Genomic DNA, 12098 nt, shown 5'->3' on the forward strand with positions numbered 1-12098 from the left:
ATGGCTATAGGCACCACAAAATGGCGAGCAGTGAGGGGAGGGGAGGGGAGGGGAGGGGAGGGGAGGGGAGGGGAGGGGAGGGGAGGGGGAGGTGCAACACAGCTCAGGGAAGAGCTGCTGAAGGTGTGAGCACCTCACTAACTGCTCCTCTCAATTAACGGGCCTCCGTAGGTGGAGAATGTAAAGTAAGTTATCCATCATTTTATACGTTATGTTAACAGTAATTAAGTAAACTCCATATCACCTAACGTTCAATATCAACACAGGCCTATGAGCTGCGCCCTGAATGACACAATTGGACAGATCTGGGTTTTCTCTTAATTTATACCCGCCAGCGTCTCTTCTCGCGTTGATAACGTCACATTATTACCCGCGTGGTGAATTCAGTTCAAATTGTAAAAAAAAAAAAAAGAGTCGCTTCAATTACATAACTGCCGAGGCTGAATCAGTTCCACCTACTCAAAATGGAGACCCTCGCCTCCTCAAAATGGAGGCCTGCCGCACGGAGCTGCAGGCGGGGTCAGAGTGGAGAACAGAGCCTGAACTTTGACCCATACTGTTGCACCCCCCTACCCTAAATGAATTCCACAACCGAGGCCTCCCTCCCTCTAACATGTCGCCCACCCTTTTGTTAAATAGTAACTTCTCTCACACCGTCTTTTGTACAGCAGTAGACTAAACACATATATTCCACTACTGAGAGGGCACAGCGAGAGAGACAGAGGGACGCAAATCGTGCGCGCGCATTTTCTAATCTATTATTTTCCACGTGACGCTTAAAAATCCTCAAACATATAAACAGCAGTCTTTTATATCATTACGTGCGTTTATTACAGACGGCAGCAGTATTTCTGCCGAGAAGCCTCAAGTCCAGCAATTAGTGTTGATGTGATCATCAATAATCAATAATAAGAATCATTATTATGGCATGTTATAAAATGATATTGAAAATGATTACCAGAAAATAACGTATATACTTTTTACTGTAGATGTAGGTCTCCAAGGGAACAATTGATAGATGTTTTTTTTTCAGTTTCATTCCTCCTTTTCCCCCTTTTCTATATATAAGAAAACAGAATCATGAAGGCAACATAATTCAATAAAGTAAGTGATAGTAGCTATTCAGCCATATTCATGATTTTTACACACACACACACACACACACACACACACACACACACACACACACACACACACACACACACACACACACACACACACACACACACACACACACACACACACACACATATATATATAAATATTTTATACTTGAGTGCCTTTGCAGATGAGCTGTCAGCTCATGGTGGCATCAGTAAGTTTTGATTGGACAGTATTCACTCTTAAGTAGAGTTTAGTGGGCCAATGGGATTGCAGCGAGAGCCAGCGAAATGACCTTTCCCCTATAAATCTTGGCCAATCGTGGAGTGATGACAGCTATGACAGAGAAACTCACACTCTCTCTCTCTCTCTCTCTCTCTCTCTCTCTCTCTCTCTCTCTCTCTCTCTCTCTCTCTCTCTCTCTCTCTCTCTCTCTCTCTCTCTCTCTCTCTCTCTCTCTCTCTCGCTCTCTCTCTTTCTGTCCCTCTCTCTATGTATTGTTCCCCAATATTAGTGATTTGAAAGGCAGGAACATGTGTCACCTTAAATACGATCACCTTATATGTGATGCGGTATGTGGTGGCTTAGAGGAGAGGATGCAGGTGCAGCAGCTGAATTAGTAATGCTGCTATTCCCTGTAGCTGTCAAACTGTCCTTGGGCAAGGCATTTAGCAGAGCTCTGATTGGCTGAGGTGGCACGGGGCAGCTCCCAGGTGGCACGGTATTGAGCTGTGAATGCTGGTGCAAAGCAAAAGCAATATCCCAAAAATGAAAGGTTGAGTGTGTCCAAACTGACTCACATGATGTTTAAAAATAAATTTATTCCTTTTCTTATTCTTATTCTTAATAAGAAACTATTTCCTTCAATTAAAATCACACTAAGAGACATGAACAAATCACCAGATGGCAGAGGTGGTCAACAAAGCCAGCTGTGCCATCTCTGGTGTGAGATGAAGAAGTGACTTCTTTTTTACTTTGACATCTAACGGCTGTGACATCAGCTGTCAGAACACCATAGAACGCAGCGCACCAGCTCTCTGCCCCGTGTGAGATATATATATATATATATATACATACACAACACACTTGCTCTTTTCCATCACTCTTTCTTTCTTTCTTTCTTTCACACTTGAATTTCCACATATTTACTACAGTCACACATCCACCGACTGAGCCACTCCGCTCAAGGTTGGCCGGTATGAAATCTCTCCTCCGAGCGTTTCTTCCCTCTATCTCTCTCTCTCTCTCTCTCTCTCTCTCACTACTTTTCTTTTTTTTTTTGCTGCTCTCTGTCTCTTCTCTACCTCCTCCCTCCGACCCCGCCACCATCCCCTCCTACTCGTTTTCCACTTTCCGTCCTCCTCCTTGCCCCTGCTGTCTATTTAAAGCTCTCATACAGTGTTACATTCACTGTGGAGGAAAAAAAAAAAAAAAAAACTCCAGGAGAAGAGGGAGTGGAGGGAAGGAGGGGTGGAAGTGTGTAAGAGATAGAAAGAGGTAGAAGGGAGGACAGACGATAGATAGGAGACTACTGGGCACGCTTTGGACAGGAAGGGAAAAGATTCGAGGCAGTGCAGCGATGAATTTATTGTACACACTTTCAATTCACATTAAAAAAAAAAAAGATATAGATGAATTTGGTGGATGTTTCCTTAACTGTTGTGAGTATTCAGCAGGGGGCGCAATAAGATCACCTATAAAAGACTTCTAACAACCCTCCTGTACCTCCTGGTTCATTTTGGTGCATTATTGCTTCTTTATAAAGAAAATAAGTCATTGAATCCACATTGTTTTATACAAAGGTGGATGAAAAGTGACTAAAATAACACTTTTAAAACAAGCTTTTACATCTTAAATCTTGACCCTTTCTTCACCTGATCTTAACTCTCTCTCACCCCCCCCCCCCCCTCCTCCCTGCACCAATATCCATTCGTGCATCATCTAATTTACCTCATTTATCCGATCCTGCTTTGAAACATCCACCTCAGCAGTTCGGACACCACAGCACAGTGATGACGGTTGGGGAGGGGGGGCTGAGCGGGGGGGGGGGGGGGGGGGGGGGTGTTGCTGGGAGTGTCGGGGCAGGCGGAGTCAGGAAGGAAGGACAGGTAGATGGGGTATAGCGTGGAACGTTGGTCAGATGATGGTGTTTCGGTTGCTTCTACCCACTTCTGTTCCTCACCATTAGCAATGAAAAATTCATCTGTGATTTTATGCTGGCTTGATAGCGCTTATAAAATATTAACCCTCCCCCCCCACACACACACACACACACACACACACCCATCCCTGCACTTCTTCTGCAGGTTCGTGCTGCATTTGAGTGCAAGCTGTGTCGCAGGTAATGGCTACACCGGACACCACGCTCTCTAAATGTGCTTCATGTGCTTCACTAAACTAGAATTACAGAAGAGAGCTGTACAAATCTCATTTAAGGTGGAATTTTCTGTCTGTGGCATTTTTATTTATTTGAAGATGTGCCAAGATCATGCCAAACTAGTTGACAAAGTTTTTATGGTTACACCACTTAGACATTTCTTCCATAATCCTCTAATATATTCTCTCAAAATGGATTAAAAGCAGAAATTTGATGCTGGGTTCACAAAAAAATAATGTGTGCAAGTTATTAATATGTTTATTTTCATATTTGAACCCCTTTTAAATTTGACTAAACCACATAGAAACCAAAAATGGTCATTGACTCTTATTTAGTTAATAGCTAATCAGCCACCTATTTGTGCCAGTTATTACATGATACACTCATTCAGCACAATATATCACAACTGGGCTGACTTCAGAGCTTTCAGTCACAAGTAAAGGGAGCTCTCTGTGCTGAAAGCTGACTGTTAGTAACAATGATGGTTTAATACAATCAGCTCGGCTTGATTCGGTGTCAAAGATGCTTTCACAGATACGCCGAACACTCTGATTCTAATATTTAATAGCCATTAAGGAGTCTGTGGTCCTCTGTTTGCTCACGTGTGATTGCCTGTATGGAAACTATAGCTGAGAAAAGAAAAACTACATATGTATTTGTGCTTAGACCTTCTATAGAAAACACTTGTTTGATACCTTATCTCGATTACGGACCTCAAAACATTGATGGAGTTGTGTTGGCAAGGTTTTGTTGCGATTGGAGTCGTCCTACGAACCACATTGTGTAATGCAAGTAGTCTCATTCAACACTGAGCACCTCCAAGTGTGATGAAATGAGTTTTGATAGGTATTGGTAGAAGCATCTACCTCTAGAGCCAGACTGTGATTATGTCATGCATGGAAGATAAACACTCCTCATCTTTAAACTGTGACTGACAGGAAAACAGAAGGTTGCCTCTGGCTGAGCTCGAACCACGTGGCACGCTCTCTGTCTGTTTATCGAGTCTGTTATGCTGATTTGTTTAGTCTGGTCCTGAGACGCCGCGGTTTTTATCGTGTTGTCTGTCGGTCGAGGTCACTCGAGACCCCTCGCAGACGGCCGCTAATGCCCCGATGCGGCGAAACTGTGGATAAAAGGATTTGCGATGTATCGACGAGCGCTCGTGTAGCAGTCGGCCGGAACAGTTCGTACGCACTTTGTTTTCCTTTTTACCGTTTGAGTGTTTGTCTGGTGTCAAAGAGTCAGGCCGGTCCAGCTGCATCTTCTTGACATGAATATGAAGCCAGTTACCTGAAGACTGTAAGTTAACTGACTGTGGTTTGCTTTGATGCAACATGAAGTCGTTCTCAATGGGAAAATAAAGACGCTACATTGTAATAGTTTTCTTTTCCTTGCACGCTAAGGACTTTCCAAAGATCTGTCTCATCGATATTAATTCATATTTACCTGATTAAACACGAAGATATTAGTCAACACCTTCCATCTGGGTTGCATATGCTCGGCTGGTAAAGATGTCAGTCAAACCTGTCAAACTTGCTTTTTTTTTGGCATTTAAGCTCCCACTGGGAACAGTAAAACTGCCAAGACACACACACACACTCACACACACACACACACACACACACATTATGTCCCATTTTCATAATCTTATTTGATCTAAAAGTTTGGATGGCTGTGTGGCTGTGAATGGCATCATGCCCACATTGATGCGGGTGTTATTATATGAATGTGTGTACTGCTCTACTAGACTGCTGGGAACAGTTTTCATTGACTTTTCAGCTCATAATCTGTCTCTGTCTGACTCTCTCAGATTTAATCAGCTTAAAAGAAGCACTACTGCTAACCGTACTGTAACACACACACACACACACACACACACACACACACACACACACACAGTTTCCCAGAAACGTTCATGTTAGCGTTGTACTCATTAAGCTACACAACACCAAGTGGATGGATGTAGATGTTTATAGGAAAGGCAGTAAACCACAGTGAGCTGCTGCCACTGCTGTACTATGCATTCACTGTGGGCAACATGATCAATAAGTCACCAGAGGTCCATTCATGGCATCAGTTATTACAACAGAAGAATATGCATCTTGAGCAATGTAAGACCTTTAAGTTGTCTATAACTTCTGTTGAATCCTAATACTTTTATACTGACGCCTTAAGACTTTACTAACTGAACAAGGCATGTGTTAACACTCATCATCACCTGTAGCGTGAGTGCCCTGTTAATATACCTGAGAGCAGTCCCCAACTAATCAAATGGGGTCACAATGTTAATATTGGGGAAGTAGAAGGGTCTTGTTGATTGGTTGACACCGGACAACAATCTGGCGCAATTAGTCTTGCAGTGGCACCTTGCGTGGAAGTGTGATTAGCAATTAGTTCCATATCTTGATGTCACAGTTGTAATGAGTGCGTATCACCCTGCAGATCATTAGGTAGGAGATTGTCTTTTTTGAAAAGGTATTGGACAAACCCCCAACATGATTAGAGTTAGGGGTAGTAGGATAGATGCTGATATTGATATCCTTTTTAAAAGATCATTTGACATATTTAGCCTACATGTTTTGCATAGAGATTGAATTTCTAACAAAGGCTTCAGTTTTTTCCAGCGCTTTATGAAAAGTAACCCTAATTAATTTAGATAATCATCACACTCAATATTTAGCCACATTTTTCTCTAGGTCAAAGTTCTGACTGTACAGGGGTATGGTTCCACATCATTTAGTCATTCCTCTATTTTCTTCTTATGCCTTCTTATTTGTCTTCTTCCTATCTCATCCCTGGTTTCCTCTTTTCAGTGTGTTCTCCTCTCCCTGATAGTCATTTAGGGTCACGTTGCTTTTTATCTGGATATGAAAGTGTGGGGCACAAACCCAGGTCCCAGGGCCCAGGGCCCCCTCTGTCTGGTCTTAAGAGCTCTGACCCTCGGCCTTTGACCCTCCTAGAGGCAAAGCCTTTCCTCCTCTACCCTCCTCCTCCTTCTCGAGGACCACACTCTTTCCATTCTCTTGCTTCTTTTCTTCCTTCTCCTCCTCTTTCTCTGTGCTCCTTTGTTCTGCTGGAGGCTGGACCTGAGCATTGATTTAATGCCTTCACAGCTGAGGGAACCTCAACAACTCCAGTTTTTACATTGGACCTCAGACATTTTCAGGCTTCATTGGCAGTGTGTTTCCGTCACTGCGTATCAACAATGAGTCAGGGACGAGGATTTGAGACCAGGTTTCTTTTTTGTTTAGCTCGGGACATTTGACCGTTATATTATTCATTTATAATTCTATAGACTTAAGTTGTTATTTTGTACAATCAACAATAAGAAAACAAGTTATTTCATTTTAATTAAAAGTTCCTGCTTCAAGGAGGTATCGATGCACCCAATACGAATGATAAGTACATTAATGTAAACATTTAGAATCAGTGTTTATTTAGTGAAGACCTCAGGTTGACAGAGGATGTGAGAACAATTGGGTCAGACCCCCCCACCCCCATGTAAATAGAAGGTATATGCATATTTTTTGAAAAGACAATAGATGAGTGAAAGAACTGGTAAGCAAATGTAAAGCATTTTGTTTTGTTGTTTGTCCGCCTGCCCATCCATCTTCCTTGCCCGCCCATTCCTGACCTGTTACCATGGTTTCAGCCAACGGTGCAGGCGGCGACAGTAGGGGTCAAATAAGTTCACTGATGGTGGCTTGATGGGGGTGGGGATATCTGTGTGTGGTTGGGTGGGGGGGGGGATCGAACTGGAGTGATGGTATGGAATGGCGCTGGAGAGGATAATTGGGTAGTTGATGTGTTGATAAGATGGAACTTTGCATGTGTGGGGTGGGGGTGGGGCATCATGAAGGTTTTGGTGTGTATGATGGTAGTTGCGCATGTGTTGGTGTAGTGAAGGGGTCAGTTGTTCTATGTGTTTGGAAGGTTGGGGGGTGGAATTGGTGATATAGCTGACGGTCCGAGCATTGATCGTGGATCAAAGGGCTTTATCATTTTTTGGGGGGGGGTTGGGGGATGTCAGGTATTTTGGTTGCACAAAAGACTATTCATCTGTGCTAGAGCCTCCTGGGGATTTGGGTGGAGCTTAGTGTGGGAGGTAGAGATGGTGGGGGGTTGGTTGTTGTTGGGGTTTAGGTCTTTGATGCTCAGTTGGGTGGTGTGCAGGGTTAGATAAGGAGCGGTAAAGATGGGGTCACCATAATGATTGCCAACGAGGTCCACAGCAGAATAGGTTACAGGTCCTCAATACAAGCAGCTTCAGTGAGGAGGCCTGAAGGTGTGTCACAAAGCAACAGATGGAAATAATCCTGTGTAGGGATGGATATCAAGAACCTTTACAGTGTCAGATTCTTGAGTATCAATTAGAAACAGCTGTGTTCCAAACACTGATTTAGCACCAGAACGCACCTTCCTGGTGTTTGATATCATGGTGGGACATGAACTAGACACCAGGGGTACTCACACACTGAATCAGAACTTCCTTTACTTTTGTGACATTTCGACCAACTACAGGTCTTCCACAGGCAAATGGTGGGACCTGAGCCACGGCACAAAGAAAAAGAAAATTGATTTGGTTTCCTTCAGTAAGACGATGTAGCTTTGAGCTCCCAAAATTAAACAACTTAAATCAATGCTATACAATCCATATGTACTTTCATTTTCACCTTATCAAATGGAGAGTGATTTAATAAAAAATGCTATAGAAACAATAACTCCCTAACCTAAAACCCTTTCGCACCTCTTTTCTCGCAATGGAACAGTCCCAGAATTCTCAAGGAAAACGCGAGAACTGAACCCCGAGAAGATTGCAAGAAAACGAAGGAGGCTTTGCATTACTAATGTATTGAAAGCGGAAGGGGGGGAGGAGGGTCAGCCATGTGCAGCAGAGAAGCGGTTAAAGATGAGAAACAGCCCGGAAAAAACATACACAAAAGAAAAGATTCTAGTGATAACAGCAAGTGCACGGAACACACCTGCTCACAACCATACACAAACATGTTTACTGGCAGAAATACAGGATTAAGATGCAGTTGCACACACACATGCGACTGCCACCCTTTTTATTCAGCACTCCACCCTTCCCCCACCGTGTGTGGGCGGTTGAACAGGACGCCGTCCCACTGCTTTGCTGTTGATTTGGTGGTTTTCTCCAGCAACTGGAGCTCAAGGCTTCTAATAGTAGTCTACAGCAGCTGGACTGTCATGTCAGATGTGGCGCATTGGGGAAGTAGACACCCCTTCCATCCTCTCCACCCCCACCTACAGAGATGGTTTGATAGTCAGACTCAGAATCTTTACAACAGACTAGAACCAAATGTTTCTAGCAGTTTCTCTGCTCAGAGATAGTGGTACAGATGGTGCAGGGATATCAGGACCTTATGGGCAATGTGTCGAGATGATACAAGACTATCTCCATGACAAAGATGCAAAGTGCCTACCAGACTCATACACATCTCCATCTGTGATTGGTTAAATTTGCACAACAAGGTTTGTTTCAAAAGCCTAAAGTTGAGTTTCATCTAGCGAAATCTTGAGCGAAAATTGAGTCATCAATGTAGGTGAACAAGCCAACAGTGTTGGCTCTTCCTGAATGGATTCCCAAAGCCTGGCTGGCCCTGACCTTTGACAACTTATGGTGAAATATGAATGTTTCTTAGCTGGAAACCCTGACAACCGAAGTGTTGTGCTCATTTAAAACTACCATGGATACCATTGTTAATGACTTGTCGATGTGTATATATAAGATCTCTTGTTGCCCAAGTTGTCTTCTTTTGATGAGGACTCTGTGTGTTCAGACATGCCAAAATAGAATGTCTATACAGTTGAAAAGACTTAAAGTCCAACAAATACTGTCTGCACTGCATCATGTGACCTGTGACAGTTCAATTTGATTCAAAAATACATGATTCATTCCTTGAGACGAAGTACACATTTGAGTTCATTCACACACACACACACTGCACAGATAGATCATGTAGATGTGGTCCTGTACAGTTTGGGATTTGTGAGATACTTGATGGATATAATTGTAACGTCTGAGAGGTTTCCATGATGTGTGATCGATTGGTTTAGGCTGAAGTTTGGTAGATGGTTAAGACTTCATCAGAGATTTCTAACCCCTTTCAGACTGTAACAATGACCCTGGTCCAGTAGAACCTGGGTGTCCTGTCAGTTGGAAGGTGCTGAGATGGGGTTAGTGTTAGCAACCCTAGAAAGACGCCTGTTGGAGTTTTAACCTTTTTCTAAAGGTGGATAAAGAAATGTTGCACCCAAAATAAAAGCAACGTTTTCATTGAGCACTTTTACTGAGGTCAAAACACAAAAAACATGTTGGACATCCAGCAGAGGTGATGGATGTAGCGTTAGTACACCGTATAGATTTAGTGTTCGTACTAAAGGAGGTGACTTCAAACAGACTCTTCCTCTCTGCACTTGTTTGTCTCTCAGGACACGTTCTGACTTCATTCAGAGGCCTCGTCTGCCTTTCACTCCCTCTCATCCGGGGAAGTGTTACACCTGTCAGCAGTGTCCACTTCCAAAACACACACAAACACACACACACACACACATGCACAGAGAGTATTTGGCTGCTGAGACACTTGTCTTTCTGTTTGGAGATTTCTTTTTCTCCCTGACTTCCTAACATCCTCTCCTTCTTTTTCTCTCCGCAGGACCAGGAAGCTGCAGATCAGAAACATTCCACCTCACCTGCAGTGGGAGGTGAGTTCCTATTTCCTCTTTTATTTTTGTTGCCGGTATCATTTACAAGCATGTCACATTCCTGCCGACCACAAAATCTTCACTCCCTATTTTAAATCAGTTGTCTTTCATATGTGGGCTTCGTCTGTCTAGGCTCTAAAAAACAGTATTTGCTCAAATATGACATTTCACTGCTGCTCTAATGACCCGTAATGTCGTTAGAGTCCTTTCAGAGTCTCTAAGTGGTGTTTTGGGGAGTTCGGCTTAAGAAAATCATATATAAAACAATCTAAAATGCTCAATTCCATTGTTATCATTAGATCACTTGGGTCCAGGCTTGTGTTTCCCATTTCAGACATGCATTCATCAGCCTCTCAATAAGCCCTCTTATCACTTTTTATAAAAGCCACATTAGTGGAGTGCACTTGTGGTGGAGTAGTAAGAGCGCATGCCACGTAATTGCAGCGTCCCTGGTTTGAATCCGGCCAGGGACTTATGCTGCAGGTCATTCCCCTCTCTCTTTCTCCCTCTTTCCTGTCGGCCTCTATGCCAGTCACTATATAAAAAGCCCAAAAAATAAATCTTACAAAAAAAAAAGAAAAGAAAAAACCACAGTAGTAATCTTGAAACCTTCAGTGACTTTCATTAGATAATACCTGTGAATTGAAAGCAGTTAAATTCATACAAGAAATACATACATTAGTGTCTTCACCTTCTAACATCACTATAATCAATTTAATATCTCATCCTATCTTATTGCGGAAAACTTTAATGCATTGAGGAGTTCAATCTTCTCCAATCAGATCAGGCTATAACATTTATTTTTTGAATATGTAGCGAAATGTTTCACACACACACACACACACACACGTCAACATCCCATCATTCAGTGCTCGTTCATGTCAAATGTTATAAAGCCGGCAGCAGAATTTGCTTCCTAATAACATAAAATGATGAAACTGATGTGAAAAGGTGTCAGTGAATTCACTGTGAGAAATAACAGAGTGTCACTCGGTCCACAGCGGTCATTAATTAAAGCTTCAACAGCAAAATTCATTTCGAATCCATCAGTGATGTGAACAAACAAACAAAAAAAAGTCTCTTTTCTTGCTGTCGTCTCCTCCCAAATATCACATGAGCATCATGTCTTTCTGTTAATGTCCTGTCACACCTGAATCAAGCTTTAGGCCACATTAATGTTAAATACACAACAAAAAGACAAGGATCATAACTATATTAAAAGGGGTGCAAAACACAGAACCTTTCATACAGGTTAATGTATTCAAAGTGCTACACAGTTGTAAAAAAAGTCTATATATAAAAACTCCACATGGTTCTAAAACCTCACAGAGAGGCATGAGGAGGCTATTTTGGATGTTTACTGGCGTTACCAAATATAGATATTGGGCTGATAAAGGGATGAGGACATGGACACCTGTTATTCTCTACAGTAAGACTTCCATTCTTTATGTGCTGTTTGGACCTATGGTGTCTATTTTGACCATATGCAGCATTAATGTATTAGTATGTAGCCTACATATGTGTGGAATGAAGCCCAACCTTAAGGTGATTTTGTTCTGTGGTTCGATTGTTTTTTTATGTGTCCATGTGGTTTAGTCAAATTTAAGGGGTTAAAATGTGAAAATGAACACATGAATAACTTGCACACATTCTTTTTTTGTAGACTTAGCATCAAATTTCTGCTTTTAATCCATTTTGAGAGAATATATTAGAGGATTATGGCAAAAATGTCTAAGTGGTGTAACCATAAAAAAGTACCATAATAATTCAACTTGCTTAAAAACAGTAAATTCTCAATAAAACACCATATAAACTAGTTTGGCATGATCTTACATTATAACTTTTTATATTAAATAAAGGTAATGGAATAAAATTGTTCTAAATATTACAT

The 12098-nt window shown here is 42.1% G+C and overlaps 1 protein-coding gene across 1 annotated transcript in view; it reads left to right on the forward strand.

The window, feature by feature from the left end:
- Window positions 1–12098, forward strand: part of igf2bp1 (insulin-like growth factor 2 mRNA binding protein 1) — a 55077-nt gene that overhangs the window by 26978 nt on the left and 16001 nt on the right. Inside the window, exon 3 of the mRNA XM_062438760.1 lies at window positions 10159–10207. Coding sequence (XP_062294744.1) covers window positions 10159–10207 — 49 coding nt within the window. The remainder of the gene's footprint in view (window positions 1–10158; window positions 10208–12098) is intronic.

Source organism: Scomber scombrus, chromosome 18 (assembly GCF_963691925.1).
Source record: "Scomber scombrus chromosome 18, fScoSco1.1, whole genome shotgun sequence".
In the NCBI taxonomy this organism is placed as follows: domain Eukaryota; kingdom Metazoa; phylum Chordata; class Actinopteri; order Scombriformes; family Scombridae; genus Scomber; species Scomber scombrus.